The following is a 19314-nucleotide window of genomic DNA, read 5'->3' on the forward strand; positions in this document are numbered from 1 at the left end:
ATCAAAATTAAAGCTAAAACTTCACTAGTAAACCCTTTCAGATCCACTGCAAAATTAATTCACCCTTGTTGCATCTAACACAACACAACAAGGTAAACAAAGCTAGCCTTTTTCTTGAGCAATCATCCGTATTTCCAACACCATAGTCACTCATTTTTCAAATACACTTTAACTGTTCGATCAGATCGCCCCCACTCACACACATTTGCTTTTTACCTTTTCAGCCATAGATCACTTGTATATACACCACACTGCCCTTTCCTTCTTGCATGATTTAATTGAAAATGTATCTGCCAGACTCATCATTTCAAAATGATCCCAATTATGAATCTGCAGTGCAGGATATCGAGCAGGAGAAGAAGATGGTGGCTGCATTGAAACGATTATCCATTGGGAATTTGATGCAGTACGACCCAGATCTCCCCCCTGGGTCCATGGATGATGTAGACCCATTTGCTACATCTAGTCATTTACAACCAGGGGGCACTGAGCTTTACGACGAAGAACTAATACCCCAACATACACGAAACGCACATCCGCGTAGTTCGTCCTTATCTTCAACCAGTGGCTCACCAACGAAATCCCCTTCCAAATCACCCACATCTTCCACATCTTCCAAAAGAGACGATTTGGGAAAATCGCCGGTCAAAAGTCATAGTTCAAGTCCGGGTAGAAATCATAATTTACATGCACCATCATCATTCACTGGTAAATCGCCGAGTCCAGTTAAACGACGCAGTCTATATATGGACAACGACAGCATACTAACCACAGATGAGGAGTTCTTTGACGCTTCAGAAGACCAAGTCTATGATGCATCAAATACTGTGTGGTTACCGGCTGAATTACACCCACAAGTCAACCCGGAATCGTTCAAGACATTGATCAAGCATCAAGTCGAAGATATCAAGGATCGAAACCTCAAACGAAGATCAACAATTTCGAGACGGTCAACTTTATCTCGCCAACCATCCATCGCCGATCATGAGGAAGAGCCAACGACAACAATTAGGGTCCAAAAAAATGCATTACAAGAACCAGTGCAAGCTAACCAAGACCAACAAAACGGTTCCCTTTCTAGAACACCCTCATTAAACTCATCCAAATCAGCATCACCACCAAAAGATCCAACAAAACGCGAATCATGGTACAATAAACAAAAGAGGTTTTCAAACCCTTCATTAAAAGAGTTGACCACGGAGCTACAACAATTGTCGAAAATGGCAGGCATGGACAAAAGCGATGCTGTGACGATTGCCAGGACATTATCATCAAACTCGTTGGGATATACTGACGTTGAGAGATTGGCAATTGATGAGTTGAATAGATCCCCACCTCATGGCGACACAAGTGGAACCTCAAACACGTTGCATTTACAGCAAAGATTACAGCAGCAATTTAATCAGTCGCTATCAGGGGAGGATTTAGATGAGGAAGAGGAGCCAGCCTTTTATTCAAACACTTTACCCCTTCAGGATCTACACCGCGATTTTGCATTAAAGAGGAGTAGAAGGACTGATTACAGGAAGAAAGATTCTGAGTTTTCAGCACTGCCAGAATCTCTGCCATTGAGTAGAAAAGAGCAAAATCACCACGGCAAGCCAGCTGGACAAAGAGCGTACAAAACGAGGGACTCTCAATTGTTGTTTAGTTATAAAAAACTAGATGCTGACACACATTCGGAGAAAACGCAGCAGAGGGGACAAGTGTCATCTGAATACCCACTTCACACACTGAACACCTCGTTCACCAACTCTCGAGGAACTCCCCCTGGTACTCCAATTTTTGAAAACAGGCTACCCTCCCCAAGACATACGCAACGAGATCCTCACTATTCGAATAGATACCCACATGCAAGAAACCAGGATCAACATACCCCACAAATACAACGGCGAGACATTACTCCACAAGGGAATGTACATCCGGATGAACGCCAGTACCCCCTGCGTCAACAATACCAGCAACATCGCCAAAGCCGTGATGCCAAGCACTTGCCAGATTTGCCTCACCAGCAGCGTCAGCAGCACTCACCATACTTGTTGCAGGGTCAACGTAATCGATCCCCCTTTCAGCATGGCAGTCCAGTTGGGGAGCACTTCAGTAGTCGCCAGGATTCTCATCATTTGTCACACAACAAGGTTAAGAACCCATTCCCCACACAACCACAAGTGAAGTCTACTGGACCTCACCACCAATTGAAGTCGGAGAAGAAGCTCATGTCGGCATCCAACACTAATATCAATGATTTTATGGTGGAAACCCCTACGAAGCAGTCCAGACACCACCATCACAGTCTTACGAACAAACACCACTCACGGCAGTCTTCACAAAGGCCGCAACCGGATGTGCCAATGTTATTTCCCAGCTCCAAGGATCCTCAGAACGTTCGATTACAAAACCAGGTTCACCCGCAGCAGCAAGTAAGTACTGAACTCAAATCTCGCTCATCTTTACGACCAAGTGGCTCTGTTCCTCCTAGGTCAAAGCAGTTACATCAAAACTTGGATTTATTAAGGTCTGAGATTAACGAGTTCAAAGAGAGCTTGAACAAGGATAAGCGATTACCAGAGCGTCAAAGCAATGCCAGGTTATCATCGCTGCAGCAACAGCAGCAACAGCAACAGGCTTCAACTCCACTGCATTATCAAGTTCGACAATTGTCCAAGCAGCAGCAACAACAGCAAAATTACCCTTATCAGAATCCGCCTGAACAAGTACCTGAATCGGAGATCAGCTTTGATGTTAGTTACCAGGACTTATCTACTGATGATCCATTAGGTATAGAACAAGAGGCTTTGCGTGAATTGGGAATGAAAAAGGATCATCATGGAACTTATGGTGTAGTTTCTGCTGGATATGACAAGACTGGTACGATTGACGCACATACCCAGACCCAAAACACCCTCGAGCGTGAACCACCAATTAAACAGTCTACACCAGAACATGATCCGCCACTTAAGCAATCTACACCTGAACAAGAAGATGGTAATGCTAATGATGATTTGTTTGCAAATATACCAGATGTTGATGTTGATGATGACTTCTCTGATTTGGATGATGAGCCAATTCTTGTTCCATCTGCAGTGGACTTTACAGATGGCCAAGAGTTGCATGGCCCACCATCCGGTGATACTTTTAAGGATGTATTGCAGTTGTCACGGAGTCAATCTCCACTGACGCCGCCAGTTGAAGGTAAACTAGATGAACCATTTTTGAAAAACTATACCCAAGTTCAATCTGATACTTCGTCTCGTGTTAAAACGAGCTCCAAACCAACTAAAGTCAACACCAAGTTATTCAATAAAGGTAATGTACAAATTATCGACTCGAATAACTATGAAGAGAAAATGGGCATGAAAATGGGCACGAATGGTGACGATGACAAGAATTTGAAAAAGAAAAAGAGTTTTGGAATTTTGAGTGGTGGTAATAACTTAACCCCTCCTACGTCTAGTGAACTCGCTGCAGATGGTGACAAATCATTGAGGAAGAAAAAGAGTTGGAATTGGTTGAGAGAAAGATCGTCAAGTTTGTCGTCTATTGATTCAGCACAGCAGCAAGCACAGGTAGCGACTGAAAATACCACTGTTAACCCAAAAGTACCATTGTCAAAGCGATCATTCTCCAACCCTGAAAAATCATCGAGCAAACGTGAGAGAGAATCAAATGTCCGAGTTGGAGAGAAACTCCCTCAAGGTGATGCCACTTCGGCACATAATCCAGATAAGGAAAATGTCTTGTCAAAGTTGTTCAAAAAGAAGTCGAAAGCTAATTTGTCCAATGCCAGTTTACCTTCAGTGCATTCACAAGAAAGTAAGGATTCTGGAGTGACCGTCAATAGTCAGGATCCTAACTATGACTCTAATGATCCGCGTGGTTTGAAGAAAAAGACAAGTGGGTTGTTCAAGAAACGTTCAAAGACGAAATTGGTTGGCCAAGAGGGAGGTGCCAAGGTGTCACCACCAGCACCTTCGTTGCAGCTGAAGCAGACTCAGATGGTTCAATCCTCGTTGAGAAGGAATAGCACTGAAATGATCCTGCCGCAATCGAGTAATAATGCAGAGAGCATTGTCAGCAGCGTGGAGTCAGAAGCGCCACTTTTGCAAAACTTGAATTTGGAATCAGTGAGAGTGGACAAAGCGGGAGGTGATGATGATGCTATGCGGGATGCCGAGGCAGCTTCGTTTGGTACCAATGCCAATGATGAAGCAGCAGCTTCTGCGCAAGAAGAAAGAAAAGGTTTTGATGAGGATCGCAAGTTGGCAAATATCGATATCAATAGTCTTGATTCTAGCGATGACATTGCTGAAAATACAACTGAGAATGGCTTAAAGAGTAAGAAACTGACGGTTAAGAAACATAAGCGGTACCGTCATAGGAAGAAGGAAAAGCCAAGTGGAGTCACTGAAGAAGTTGCTTCAAATTCAAGTGAAGGCAAGGTTTCGGTCTCCAATGTCGAAGATCCAGTTCTTGGAGAGAAAAAGGCTGTTTCTACAATTGCCGTTGCACCACTCGCTGATGCCAAAAGTGGTGAAGTTAATGAAGATGGTAATCCTTCAGATGCTGCATTGACTAAAGAGCAACAACAATTGGCCAAGATTGACATTCAAGAGAAATTGAAGAAATCCATCAAACGTACTTCCAAAGCCAACCAGCCGATTGAATTCACAGACTCGGCATTTGGATTCCCTTTACCTCCACCCTCACAATCAACAATCATTATGCTCGATTATCGGTTCCCAGTGCATGTTGAACGAGCAATTTATCGATTATCGCATTTAAAGTTGGCCAATCCGAAAAGGTCGTTACGTGAACAGGTATTGTTGTCGAATTTCATGTATGCGTATTTGAATTTGGTTGATCATACTTTGCACATGGAGCAACAAATGACTGGTGCAAACGAAGAAGAGGAAGGAGAACAAGAGGATGCACAGGACGATAATGCAAGTGACGAGGAGGATGAAACTATGGTAGATTCTGAAGGAGAAGATGCTGATGTAGATGTTGTTGAACGGGAAGAGGAGGAACATGTGATTGATCATTTTGGTACCGATAGTGGAGCAGATGTTGATTTTGGCGAAGATGTGGTTGAAGACGATGACGAATTTCTCACGGGTTTCTCAAGTAGAAGACGTCGAGTTTCCATGGGCAGTGGTGGAGAAGGAGTAGATGGGGAATCGCTCCCTGCCGAGGAGCGAATTAGACTTACTGCATAGAATAGAGGAATTATATAGAGCGTCATGGACTCTCCGAAAATAGATGTTTGCTTAGACAGATGAATGGTTTTGAAGAGCTTTAGCAAAGTAGATCTTCTTTGTAAGAGCTGTTTGGGATGAGCCCCATCCGTAGGGGGGGGGGGGTAGAATGCGACGGCAACGGAACATTCTGCAACCATCCTGTCCTTGTAGATAGGGTTTACCTGATTACCCCTATTTTCCATTTCAATGTCATGACTTTGCATCTCGCGACAAGACATGTCACGTTTTGATCTTTTGTTTTTCCAACGTGTCATGAATTTCTTTTTTTTTTTTTTGTATTGCCTTTGTCAGTTTTTGTGCTTGGTGCGTAATGGATTCAAGTTCGTCAAAGTCCATCGATCATTGAAAAAACACACACAGACTTTCTGAAAGTCTCTCGAACAGAGCATTGAGACATATTTCAAATTGTACTTGCCTTGACCTTTTTCTGGTTTAGATGTGCTGAATAAGCTTTGAAATTCATTAATCTTTGCTTCACGTGATATGCGTTCTTGTTTTTTTGTTTTTATTTACTCTTTTAAATTTCTTTTGTTTTGGGTACAAGTACACTACCCTGCAGTATTATAGTTCTAGAAACAGATGATTTATGATAAATCAAAGAATCACCTTACCCTTCTGCATCTATTGAACAAGAGTCTTCAACAGTGTATACTTGTTTATACCAATATTATCCCGACTTTAGTACGACTCCAACCCTACTATATAAATATCGAAACCAAGGGCATCCACTTCACATTCTTTTGTCAAATTTATCTGTCTATTGAACCATCGCATAGCCTTTATACTGAACCGTTTTGATCACCTCCCCAACTCCATCCAAAAAAGAAAAAGGAAATACCATGAGTACAAACAGCAAGAGCTTACCATTACTTGCTTCATCCGAGGTTGCCAAGCACAACACCGAAAAGGACTGCTGGGTTACGTTGTACCAGCGTAAAATCTACAATGTCACTGAGTTTCTCAACGAACATCCAGGTGGAGCTGACATCATCTTACCATACGCTGGGAAAGACATCACCGAAATTATGGCTGATGCCACGAGCCACGCTCACTCTGAATCCGCTTACGAAATGTTGGATGATGATATGTTGATTGGTTACATGGCCACCGAAATGGAAGAACAGGAATTGATCAACAACAAAAACAAGACCCCAGTTGAAATGAAATTGGTCACGTCTACTGACTCTCAGGGTAATGAATTTGACATGTACACGTTCCATGATCATTTACCTGCATTGGAAAAGTTATCGATCCAAACTGATTTTGCCGAAGATGCCAAAAAGCACAAGTTCCTAGATTTAAACAAACCTTTATTGATGCAATTACTACGCTCCAATTATACCAAGGAGTTTTACCTTGATCAAGTCCATAGACCTAGACACTATGGAAAGGGGTCTGCGCCTTTGTTTGGAAATTTCCTCGAACCTCTTTCATTGACTCCGTGGTGGGTGGTGCCTTTGCTTTGGATACCCCCAAACATGTACATATTCTACGTGGGGTTGGTGAATCAAAACCCAATTATTGCATTGAGTTTATGGGTGATGGGATTATGTGTTTGGACATTGGTTGAATACTGCTTACACAGGTTTATCTTCCACGTAGACCATTTGTTACCCGACCACCCATACTTTTTGACTTTACATTTCCTTTTACATGGTGTTCATCACTACTTACCGATGGATGGTTACAGGTTGGTTTTGCCACCGGCATTATTTATTATTCTTGCTTATCCTTTCTACAAGTTGGTTTTTGCCATCTTCCCATTCTATATGGCTTGTTCAGGTTTTGCCGGTGGTACTTTAGGCTACATCATGTATGACGTGACACATTACATGTTGCACCATACAAAGTTGCCAAAATTCTATCAAGATTTGAAGACATATCATTTGGAACACCACTACAAGAATTACGAGTTGGGTTTCGGTGTTAGTAGTAGATTCTGGGATGTTGTCTTTGAAACGGAAATTTACGATACATATGAGAAGAGAGCTTAAATAAGCAAGGGAGGCAGAAGCGTTTGTTTTTACTTTGTTTGCCATCAGGACATGGATGCAACGAATGGTGACGAGAGTTTTTTTTGTTTTTTATTATTTTATATTTGCATTTCAAGTTTAATTTGGACCCTGGTTTAAAGCTACAGGGCGAGATTCAAAATAAAATAGAGCTTTTACTTAATAATTTAATCTAATAAGAACCCATCTTTTTTTATATATTGATCGTATAAGAATCTTGCAACTCCTTTTGTTGTAGAAGTAGATCACGATGCCGTTGCGTCAAGTTGGATTCATATTTTTCATTTCTTTCATTTGGTTCGTCTTGTGGATTTCTACCACCATCATAATATTCTTCTTCTTCTTCTTCTTCTTCCTCTTCTTCTTCTTCTTCCTCTTCTTCTTCTTCTTCCTCTTCTTCTTCTTCTTCTTCCTCTTCCTCTTCTTCTTCCTCTTCCTCTTCTTCTTCCTCTTCCTCTTCTTCTTCCTCTTCACTCTCTACTCCATCTGCCTCGCTTGTTTGGCGTCTCCGTTTCTTTAGATTCCCATAATTCTCATCCCCTCGTATCATATTCAACATGTTTTGTTTCAACCGAGCTTCAAAGTTTATATCTTTATTCAAATCACAAAGATAGTCCTTTGCCAATGTGGCATAATCCTTTTGTCCTGGCCCCACATGCTCATCTCGCAACGATTCCAAATACTTCACCACATTGAACCCACCACTTTCTGTAATCACGCCCCTTTCTTCCGCTTCCTCCCTCGCTCGCGCATCCTCAAACTCATAAACGTTATCCACGTTATCAAAAAGATCTTCACACTTGTACATGAGTTTTGTGTACATCTTTGGGCTAAACTGATGCTTCTTGCGGTCGTTAATCATTCCAGCTAAAAGAACGTGACGCCAATTCAACGGGTAGTCCTTTAATAAGAACGTATCGAATATAGTATCCAACATTGAATTGAATCGGTTGGCAACGTGACTGACAATGGCCTTATTTCCCGACATTAATAATAATGAGTCAGAGGATATTTCAAGTGACGAGTCAATTTCGCCCGACTGCTTAAGTTGTGTAATTTTGGCTCTAATTTTGGATGCAAGTCTCGAACCAATTGCATTCATTAGACAGATTTTGGCCAGGGGGACCCGTTCCGTGTATGTAACTTCAACAATCTTGTTCCGAGGATCAAGTAGTTGTTGCGTGTCGTATTCAGGTGCATCGTCATCATCAGAACTGCCACTACTATCGTCTTTGGTGTCTTTGGCGGAGTCATTGTCATCACCGACCTCGATAGAATTATCATTGTCACTAACATCACTCAGACCAATCAAATTACCTCCAGGTTTAGCCACCGCTTCCTTCTCCTGTAAATGTTTCTTCTTACTAGTAGTTGATTCCCCGTTTCTCCTTTTCCGTTTCCTCAGTTTCGATTTTGACTCATTCTTAGCTACATCCACCTGCCAAGTCCTATCCATCTGAAACACCGATTGATCTACATCAATATCATGCTCGTACTTGAGTTCATTCGCATCAATCAAGTCATCTTCATACTTTTGACTTGGTACTGGTACTTTGTCAAACTGTTTTGGCCATTTGGACCATCGCGGTAGTGGGAAATTGGGGTTGATTCGACGTAGAAGAAATGATGAGTATAGATGTTGTGATAAATCAGCTATGAAGTCGTGTTCCAACGAGTGTAGTATTCTTGTTCGTTCGAGCTGCAGCGACATCCTGAGTGAGGGGAAGAGAGAGAAACCTGTAGAAGGGCCGTGTGTATTTTGCGTAATGTACGTGCAAAGTTGTTTTTGTTTTCTGATGATCATCAAATCGCAATAAATCCCGGAACCCGTCATACTCTTCATAAGCATTTACCAATTACCCCTATAAAGTCACTCTATGTACACATATACCCACCATCAACAACTAAGGATACTCCAGTAACATACTGAGCTTTGTCACTTAACAAATAACAAATTGCACTAGCAATATCATCACCATCACCAATCTTCCTAATGGGGATACGAGCCTCAATAGGGTTGTTAAATTGATCGTGTCTCAATTTTGAAGCTGCTTCCAATAACGGCGTGTTTACAAAACCGGGACATACTTCATTCACTCTTATACCTAATGGTGCAAACTCCTTGGCCAAAGACCTTGTCAATGCAGAAATGCCGATTTTGGAACAACTCAAACCAATCAAACTTGGATCAAGTACTCTATGACCAAATATTGAACCAACATTGACAATGTTACCTGGTCGGTTGAACTCTTTCCAGTAATTTACACACAATGTATTTAACCCAAATGTCCCTCCAAGATTTACATTGACCGTTTTATTAAACTCTTCAATCTTGGGAAGGGCGTCAAGTTGAGCTGAACTTGCCTTACATGTCGGCAACGTTGCAGCATTGGCAACAACCAAATCAATACCCTTGTACTCATCCAAAGCAAAATCAACAAGACTAACATTATCCAGCCACTCCCCGATATCCGTTCGAAGAAATCGCAAATTCTGATGAACTGGAGACCCCGGAGCCAATTGGGTATTGATTCTGTCAATTATGGAATCAATGTCTGTCTCATGCGCCAAATCACCAACAACTACTTTTGCTCCTTGGCGTAATAACTTGATTGTTGTTGATAAGCCAATTCCTGACAAGCCGCCAGTAACTACCGCTACTTTATTCAAGAAGTTGTATGACATAGTAAAAAAAAGTGGGTGGGCGAAAGGTTGTGTGGTTAGGGAAGATTATCACTTATTGAAAATTAAAAGGAAATTCTATGTCTATATATGAAATAAATATGTAACCACATGCAGGGGGGGAGGAGGAGGAGGGGGGTTTAGTGTTAGTTGCTACTACTGGCCATCACATCCTCCGTCGATTCACCAACTTCAGTCTCACCTTCATATTTGTTCTCCTCGTCGCCCGACTTCATCCTCTTTCGCCTCTTTTTTTCATCAGAAGCCACGGTGAAGTTCTTCAATATAAACTCATCAGCAACTTCACCATCCAAACGATCCAAATCTTCTCTTGGTATAATCAACGGCCATACCCACTTGGCACAAAACGCAAGAGCAAGCAACACTCCAGGAAACCCAACAGCTGCGATTGTTAAGGTAATGACAAATTCACCAACACCGCCAATCACCTCCAATACCGTATACACATAAAACCACTTCTTATTAGGCAACGCATGAATATCTTTCCATACTTGAGGACAAGTCGGGTCTTTTTCAATGTACTCCCTATCCAAAAAAAAGTACCGGACTCGATTCGTCACAATATTTCCATGTAGACCAGTCACCGCCATAATAAAGAATAAACCAGACAACACAGCTTGCGGGACGAGTCCAAGCAATATAAGAAATGGTCGCGTCATCATTACAAATGTCATGGCGCCCTGTAAAGTATTTGTAACTCTTTGTTCAACAACTGACAATTTCTTGCCGTACTTATCATAAACCACCAAGGAATCCGTATGTAGGGGAGCTTGGGGAATAAGTCCATTTGGTGGTGGAAGACCCAAAAGACCAGCTACCCCAGTAGTTATACCCAATAATAAGAAATCCCAATGGAAAGCAGCTGGTTTGGTTAAAGGATACTCCTTTGATTGGCACATTAATGAACTGACATTGTGATCAAAATAGAACAAAAACGTCAACAATATGGCAAAGGGAATAGCAAGAAATACATCACCAACTTCAATGTTTTCTCCTGGCCAGAAATGAATAAACCACCCATGAGGACGACGATCTCCAGATGCTGTTGGTTGGAACGACTTTGTTATGGGCAATCTTGCAAATGTAGTATCATCCAATCTACCACCAAAGTGAATGAACCCAGTAAAGAAAATCACAGACGCAACAACCCCATAGTCAACAAAGATTTTTCTAACCCAAGGTTTAAAATAGTGTAGATAGTTACCCAAGACTGCTGAGCCAACGCCACATATCAACATACACAACGCAATCATAATTGAGGCATACCCGCTGGCCAAGTCAACCTCCTTGAACTGATTGGACAAAATTTGAATACCCTTTTGTATATAAACAATATTGATAAAAAAGCCAAAGATATCACATGAATACAAACTGATAATCTGCATGAATGAAATGTAATTACCAACAGCAATAAGAATATGGAACACCATTGACCACAAGTATACCCAACACATGAATGGGAAATATGGGGTCCCTCGTGGTGTCATTAGCTCATACACCGTGTAGCTGAAGATAGATATCGGTCCAGTAACACCAACGATACACAAGGGTTGACCTGAGAGCAACCCAAAGACAACACCTGCTATCGCACTCGACATCAATACTTCATTCACACCGTAGGCGTTATCAGTCTTGTCAAACATATCTTGGGCAAAAGCGATAGCTGGAAGTAAGTTGGAAAAGAATATCGATAGCGTTGACGGAATCACTCGATAGTTCCAGGCGTCTTTAAAATCGGACTTGTAGTACGGTAGCCGTGTTTTGAGATCATTGTAGATACCATACCCAAAGTAGTTGACATGTCTAAATGATAGCGGCATGACCGTGGAGCAGAGAGTGTGTGTGTTTGGAAACAGTGAGCAGAGTAACAGTGTCGTTGAAAGATGAGTTTGTTGAGGAAATGTCGCTGCTCGCTGCTCTATTGCTTTGTTATAGTTCTTTGAGTATGAGTATGGCTATCGTTGCTCAGTAAAAAGTTGATTCAGATGATGGCTGTAAATTTTTTGTGTAAAGTGTCGCAACATAATCTGTTTCTCAATGTCGTGGGAGAAACAGAGTAAACCCATGACAAGCCGTAATGGGGGAGGGCTCAACTAACAAGTCAGTGAGGTATTGTGTTGTGCATAACAGTTTATTGAAAAAGCGACATATCCCACGTGGCACCAATTAATCCAAGTCTAAAACCATAGAAAGATCTAATCTGGTATACCTATTTAGCAAAGGAAAGAAGATCCCCCCATGTGGGCAGCCGCTCTCTGTCTCTCTGTTTTTCTGTTTTCTCCATACAAAATAAATAAATTAAAATCCGCCAAGAAAAAAATATTTGCTAAACTAAGGCACTACGAACTTTAAAAACAGAAGAAGTGGCGAAAGATTTAGTAAACTTGGTCGAGAGAGATTTGAGATTTGAGTCACTGGGAATTGATGACGTATAGCACCATTCATTTCCTACACTTCATTTGAACACTCTCTCTATTCAATAAAGAGCCATCGTTTCATGGTCCGCTCAGTTCGCCACATCACTTTTTTTTCCGGCTTTTGTGAATTCAACTCGTAAACCCGCGCTCATCCTTACTCCGATGCTATAGCTTCTTTCAAGGCTCTATCCAACAAATCCTTGGCTATTTGATTGGTCGGCTCAATAGCAAGCGCATTGTGCAAGTTTTCAATCGCTTCAGCAAACTCACCAAGCTTCATATGTATAAGTCCTATAGTGGACGCAATGTTTGCGTCATTACCATAAATTTCATGGAAAATGGAAAGCGCACGTAGCAATTTCCCCTGTTTTCTCAAAACGTGGCCTAAATTCGTCATTATCGATACCCAAGTCCTGGAACTGCGATTGGCTATTTTCAATGCAGCAGTTAGATACGATTCAGCCGAGATGAGGTTGTTTTTGTGGAAATAAAGAACCCCCAACTCGTTAAGTGTGAGCTCGCAGTGTTGATTAAAATGATAGGCATTCTTGAGGTACTCCTCGGCTAGATTTAGGTTCCCCAATTTCACATTCGTACTTCCAAGAAACAACATGGGTAGGTGACTACCAGGGAATAAACGCGCCGCATAAGCGTAAGCATTGATCGCCAGTTCATATTCTCCTTCTGCAGCAAACGTATGCGCAAATCCAATCCAAGCTTGTCCAAAATTGGGGTTTAGGATAGTTGCCTTACTAAAGTATTTCCTTGCTTCGCTGATTTTGTTGATCGAGAGATAATACGTCCCTATGGCTAGCCAGGTCATGGGGTTGGACGGATGGAATTCTGCTAGCTGATGGCTTTTGTAGAATAGTTTGTTTCTGCCACCCAACTCGTACAAGCAACTAAGGTAATTGGGCAATACATCGAAATTGTATTGATCCTTCTCTAAGATCTTTTCACAAAGATTCAAACAAGCATCGAAATTACTTTGAACATATAATTGATCAGCTTGACTCAATAGCAAGTCACAGTTATCATTCAAGTCGTATTCTTCTCTGAGAACATGCTCAGCTTCGTTGAACTTGTCTTGGTTCAAATACTTGCTCAATTTGGTGGTGTACAACAACCTAATTAGATCATCATTGCTATCAATTTCGTGATAATTCAACTCATTAGTGACAAATTCCCATTCCTCATTCGGAGTCATGAGACTATTGGAAATTAGTTCATTGAAAGCCTCATAGCATTTAACATCGACCCTCAAAGCTTCCTTGAAGCATTCTTTGGCTTTCTCAAAGTTACTTTGAGCACTGTAAACTAACCCTCGTAAATAGCACATTGATGCTTCCAACTTGACTCCTCCATCGTCGTTCTTCAATCGGTCGTCTTTATCAAACGGATTAGTTTCACCAATCACATCCAAGGCTTCATCCCACAATTCCAACTTTATCAAACTATAGCCCGCCAAGTAACGGCAGATTATACTTTTAGCAAACTCGTCATTGCACAACACCAAATCTTTACATCGTAGATAATTCCCCTGGTTGAAATACACTTGTGCTAGCCAAAATGCATCATTCGAATCATGTGTTATATCCAAAATCTTGTCACTTAGAAATTCCGCAGTGTTATACTGATGCTGTGTGATTGCGTCGTGTCTCCATAATCGCAACCGATCAATTGGTGTCAATACATCAGACATACCGGGTAATGAATCATCACTCTTGCTTTGCACTGTGAGGTTGTGAGACGATCTGTCCAAGTTGAAAAACAGCGATTTATTGGAAGAGCTTGGCGATTCAAAAAGTTTGGGTTGTTTGGAAGCTGGATTGGGTGGTGTTTTGAAAATCTCCTTTCTTCGATTGAGCATAGGGGAAATGTAGAGTGTGGAGTTGTGCTGCTGTGGTGTTTTTTGATTCTGACCCATTTCGGTGTGGTTGGAAGAATCGAATTTAGGTGGCGTTTGGCTTGTCCTGCAAGTGGCTCTTTGCTGATTTGACTGTAGACGCGCCTTGTAGCTGTAGCTGTTGTTGTTGTTGTAGCTGTAGCTGTAGCTGTTGTTGTTGTTGTTGTTGTTGTTGTTGCAAGGGGAGAGAGAATCGAAAAAAAAAAAAAGAATCAAAAATCTCTTCCGCATCTCATCATCCCATCCCATGCCATCGCACATATTTTAAACAACTACTAACATTCTCACAGTATGGCTCAGACACAACTGAAAGTGGAAAACAAGGCCGAGTCTAACTTTGAAGAAAAGGAAATCAAATCTGCGCTCAAGGGAAGCAATTCCACAATCACCTCGACCACTAATTCCACTGCCTCATCTCGCGTACAATTTAGAATATTTGTAGGATCGTATGAGCACAACTTGTTGTGTCTCTCCGTGATTCTAGATCCTTCTGGAACCAAAGAACCCATTTTCCAGCCAATTTTCCATTTCCAAGCTCATGCGTTGTCGATCAAGTCCATGGACCTCGCCAAGAGATATTTAGTCACTGGATCAAATGATGAGCATATAAGGATTTATGACTTGCAGAAAAGGAAGGAGCTAGGCACTTTGTTGAGCCACCAAGGTACAATTACTGCATTGAGATTTTCAAGAGAGGCTACTGAGGAGGCAGAGAATGCTTCTTCGGGAAGATGGCTATTGTCAGGATCAGAAGATGGGAAAATCATCATTTGGAGAACCAAGGACTGGGAAATTTTCGCTACATTGAAAGGGCACACTGACAAAATCAATGACTTGAGCATACATCCTAGTGGGCGTGTTGCTATTAGTGTATCGCAAGACAAGACGATCAGATTGTGGAACTTGATGACAGCCAAAAAGGCAGCCGTTTTGAAAATAAAAGGTAAGGATCATTTAGGACAGCTGGGTGAATTTGTTAAATGGAGCCACACTGGTGACTACTTTGTCGTTGGGTTGCACAATCAAGTCCTCTTGTACAAGACTTCTACTGCTAAAATTGTGAAAAAATACAAGTTCAAATCAACAGTGATGTGTATTGACTTGTTAAAAATTGATGATAAAGAGTGGTTGGTTATCGGCTTTGGAGATGGGTCAATTGGATTTTACGATTTCGAAACCTTGTTGAACAATATTGGAGATGACGCTGAAGACCAAGAGCAAAAAATTTTGGACAACAAAGCTGAAGTTATTGAGCCTATTTTCACCCTCAGAGGCCACACCAATCGTATAAAAGGTATTACTTTTATGCAAAATCAAGATACACAGAACGTACCACTTTTGATATCGGTTTCGTCAGATGGTAAGATTGTGGTTTGGAACTTGACCTTGAAAGATCAAGTTGCAGTTTACGATACAGGGGAAAGGTTAAACTGTGTTGTGTGTGCACCGGAAAGTGTTGAGAAAGTTGATACAATGAAGAGAAGATTTGGTTCATTAGATGAGTTGAAAGGGGAAGAGCAGCCCGATGTTAGTGAGTCGGAATATGAAACAGATGGTGAAGAAATCAAATCGATTATGAAAGGACCAACCAAAAAGGGAAAGAAAAAGAGTAAAAAGTCAAAGAAAAGAAAAGTCAATGTTACTCTTGAGTAATTGTACGTTTATATAAAAAGTGTCTATGGTTAATTTTTTGGTAATCTGGCAACATTTTTGTCAAACAATTGTTTAGCTCTAACCCACACTGGTGCGGTATCTCTTTCTGGCAATTGTAATAGACTTGGCATCAAATCTTTGGAAAAGAACTCCGACGCTTCTCGTGGCAACAAGCTTGGCAAGTGGTCAATAGAGCACACCGACAATTTGGGACCCTTTTCAGTTTTGACCACAACCGTTGGATCATTGAAAACAGTGGCAATTTCATACACTGGAATTGGATTGTGAGGATTGGTGGTGTCAGCACTAACGTCAACGATTGTCGTCAATTGTCTATCATCAACATTCAAACTCTCATAGTTGATGAATGGTGGAATTGGTTTTGACAAGTAAATACAATTGATGAAAATATTCGAGTCAACAATTTCTTTGAATGGACCACCTTTTGCTGTCTCTTGCATATCCCATTTAGCAACATTTTCATCTGGAATACCAACTTTTTTGAAAAAATCAATAGCACCAGATCCACATCTTCCCAAAGCACCAATAACCAACGCAGTGGGATATTTACCGCCAGTCTTCTCCAATGCTTTCAGCAATTGCTCCTTGACATAACTTATCAAAGCGTCTTCATTTGGGTATGGTGTCACACCTGGCAAATCTTCATCATCACCGTGAGTTTGTTTGAATGCCCAATCCAAAACACCAATGGCAGCACCAGCAAACCCAGCATAAAATCCAAAAGCGGCAACTCTTCTACCTTGGTCGTTTTCTAAAAACTCCAAATCATACAAGGTTCCGTTCCCAGCTGGGAATCTCCCCAAAACAGTCTCCCACCCAGCTTGATCTTTGTAACAATGAGCAAATTGGATATGTTCGTGGACTAATGGGAAAGTCTCGTTTTCTGGCAATTCCTTCAAGCCGAAAATAAGACGATCTTTGGGAGCTTCTTTCCATGAACCTTCAGGAACAATCTCTGCACCAACGTCTTCATACTCTTTGATGTCAAAGGTGGATTGCGAGCTTTTTTCAACATAAACTTTGAATCCAGCATCGAGTAATTGTTTGGTGGTGGTTGGAGTCAAGGCAGCCCTAGCTTCCAATGGTTTAGTTTCGGCTCTTAAATGAAGAGTGACTGGTTGAGGACTCATTATTGACTTGTGTAGAATGTTTTGGGTATTGGTTTGTGGGAAGAAGTAAAGTTGATCATATTATTTTCTTTTTTTTTTTTCAAAATTGTCTTCAGCCTTTGATAAAAGAATTGTGTGGAGTGTGATGATAATGAAAAATTATCCAAAGTGAGTCAGCGCGGCGAAAAAAAAAAAAAGGAGATTGAAATTAGTCATTGGATGTCACATTATTTCATTTCACGACACGACAATGATTTTTTTTATTTCTTTTTTTTGCAACAATTAGAATTGAGAAAGAGGCTATTACAACCAGCCCAATTTTTAACCAAATTCAAATGCGAAATACTCAAACACAAATGTTACTCAGAATTGGGATATCCAAAGTGTTTTAGAAACATTGGGTTGTTTTTCAAAACATACTATTTCATGAGATTCAGTTGGGGCTGCATTTCGAGATAAATACTGTACGGGATTCTCTGTGAAATTCAGTGCAGATTAAGAGCTTCAGTGTGGTCAAATTGCCCTAATTCTTTCAAATCGAATATTTCTGCCATACAATATACAAAAACCTTCTTGAAAATAATCATGATACATACTCATTTAATCTTCTTGGCTGGAGTTACTACAAACAAATTCAGTAAAAGCTGCACATCTAAAGTACATTGTCGTTTAAAATCAATATACTTTTTTTTTTTTTATTTTTAATCACTGCTTTATACACTCTAGTTAACTCTACTAACACCAGCCCCTCCGTCCAAGATATTGTCAATGTTTTCAAGCGCTTTTACTGCGGTATAATCGAAATTCTCCAAAGTACTGGCTCCAATATGTGGGGTCAACACCACATCCTCACGATTGATTAAACGTTCATTAATTGCAGGCTCATTTTCAAACACATCCAATCCTGCAAACAAAATCTTGCCCCGGTCTAATCCATCCAATAAGGCTTGCTCGTCAATGACAGTGCCTCTCCCAATGTTGACAATCCTAAATGGATTGGGAATGGAGTCAATCACGTCCTCATTGATTAAATGGTGAGTCTCGGGAGTTGCTGGACATGCAATCACAACAAGATCGACTTGTCCTTGCTTTGCTGCATCAAGAATTGTTGGCGCATATTTGGCTTTATACCCCAAATCATTCTCCTGTTTCGTAGTCAACTGTGCCCTCTTCACGTACGCAATGTTCATTCCAAGCAGACTCAATTTTTTCCCAATCAATTGTCCAATTTGTCCAAAGCCCACAATCACAGCATTGTGGCCCCTAGGACTCAAATTTGGTCTCTGGTTGATTTTCTCACCAAAGTCATACCCCTTCCCCAGACTCAAATTCAATTTTCCTTCCCTTGTGTTGAATTCTTCATTGGCAAGCTTATATCTTAAGTCTATAGTGTCGGGAATAGTCAGAAGATGGTGTTTCGCATACATGTGTAATTGTCTGAACGCAGTGATTGTGTAATACACAACCAAGTCGGAAACCGGCTCAGCTGCACCATCACTGGGAACATTTGTCATTGCAATCCCTCGTTGGGTTAATTCTTGTGCATCTTGATGATCATACCCAACCGAGCAAAAAGCCACAACTTTCAAACTAGGTGGTACGTAGTCGATAACTGTTCTTAGGCCAGATATTGGAACGAATCCGAGCCAGGCACCGTAGATTGCACTGATATGGGAAAATCTTGTTTTCAAATCTTGAATAAATTGATCCCTCGTGGTCAAAGTGTACTCGAGACACTCATACTTTTGTTGAAACTTTTTGAATTCAGGAAGCGAATGGTTTAGATCGCCAATGAAAAGGACTTGTTGTTTGCTCATGTGGAGAGTAATTGACTTGATTGTACGAATGGATACTATTTGTTCTCCAGCTGCTGATTGATCCTGTAACCTCCTCGGAGATCTGTGCTGAAAAATTCATTTTTTTTTTTTTTGTTTTTCTCTCTTTCTTTATTCAAACGTTTCTTCTTCTCTTCCTTTTTTTTTTATTTGTGTACAAATCCCACAATAGTAGTCCGAGCTGAATCGTACGAGTTTTGATGTCGCGTCTTTTTCGTGGGCAGAGGAGAGATGTCTTACTTGACGTACAGGATAGTCAGAAATATAGTGGGGCTTATGGAGATGTCTTCAATGTTGTAAGAAGTGTCTATTATCGAAACCATATGTGAGCGGAGAGGGAGAGTAGTATCAATTGTCGTAAACACGTGTCTTGCGACACTGATCACCAAAATTGACAACA

General features: G+C 41.0%; 6 protein-coding genes across 6 annotated transcripts; 3 read left to right on the forward strand and 3 right to left on the reverse strand. All coding sequences in view use genetic code 12, as the record gives it.

Annotated features, from left to right (window-relative positions):
• Window positions 1-284: 284 nt before the first annotated feature.
• ZDS1 (Zds1p) lies at window positions 285-5216 on the forward strand (the record flags this gene model as incomplete). The annotated part of the gene is made up of 1 exon (XM_051751757.1): window positions 285-5216. The coding sequence occupies one exon, from the start codon at window positions 285-287 to the stop codon at window positions 5214-5216; it is 4932 nt and encodes a 1643-aa protein (XP_051609045.1).
• An 881-nt stretch (window positions 5217-6097) lies between these two features.
• SCS7 (fatty acid alpha-hydroxylase) lies at window positions 6098-7252 on the forward strand (the record flags this gene model as incomplete). Its single annotated transcript, XM_051751758.1, has 1 exon — window positions 6098-7252. The coding sequence occupies one exon, from the start codon at window positions 6098-6100 to the stop codon at window positions 7250-7252; it is 1155 nt and encodes a 384-aa protein (XP_051609046.1).
• A 211-nt stretch (window positions 7253-7463) lies between these two features.
• KGF57_002445 (CDC16) lies at window positions 7464-14317 on the reverse strand (the record flags this gene model as incomplete). Its single annotated transcript, XM_051751759.1, has 4 exons — window positions 7464-8955; window positions 9198-9903; window positions 10140-11776; window positions 12549-14317. 4 exons carry the CDS (start codon window positions 14315-14317, stop codon window positions 7464-7466), a joined length of 5604 nt encoding a protein of 1867 aa, XP_051609047.1.
• A 270-nt stretch (window positions 14318-14587) lies between these two features.
• On the forward strand, window positions 14588-15949 carry KGF57_002446 (uncharacterized protein; the record flags this gene model as incomplete). Its single annotated transcript, XM_051751760.1, has 1 exon — window positions 14588-15949. The coding sequence occupies one exon, from the start codon at window positions 14588-14590 to the stop codon at window positions 15947-15949; it is 1362 nt and encodes a 453-aa protein (XP_051609048.1).
• Window positions 15950-15978: 29 nt separating this feature from the next.
• Window positions 15979-17100, reverse strand: LYS1 (saccharopine dehydrogenase (NAD+, L-lysine-forming); the record flags this gene model as incomplete). Its single annotated transcript, XM_051751761.1, has 1 exon — window positions 15979-17100. One exon carries the CDS (start codon window positions 17098-17100, stop codon window positions 15979-15981), a length of 1122 nt encoding a protein of 373 aa, XP_051609049.1.
• Window positions 17101-17801: 701 nt separating this feature from the next.
• On the reverse strand, window positions 17802-18896 carry KGF57_002448 (glyoxylate reductase; the record flags this gene model as incomplete). Its single annotated transcript, XM_051751763.1, has 1 exon — window positions 17802-18896. One exon carries the CDS (start codon window positions 18894-18896, stop codon window positions 17802-17804), a length of 1095 nt encoding a protein of 364 aa, XP_051609050.1.
• Window positions 18897-19314: the final 418 nt, after the last annotated feature.

Source organism: Candida theae, assembly GCF_024610275.1.
Source record: "Candida theae strain CBS 12239 chromosome Unknown scaffold6, whole genome shotgun sequence".
NCBI classification, from domain to species: Eukaryota; Fungi; Ascomycota; class Pichiomycetes; order Serinales; family Debaryomycetaceae; genus Lodderomyces; species Lodderomyces theae.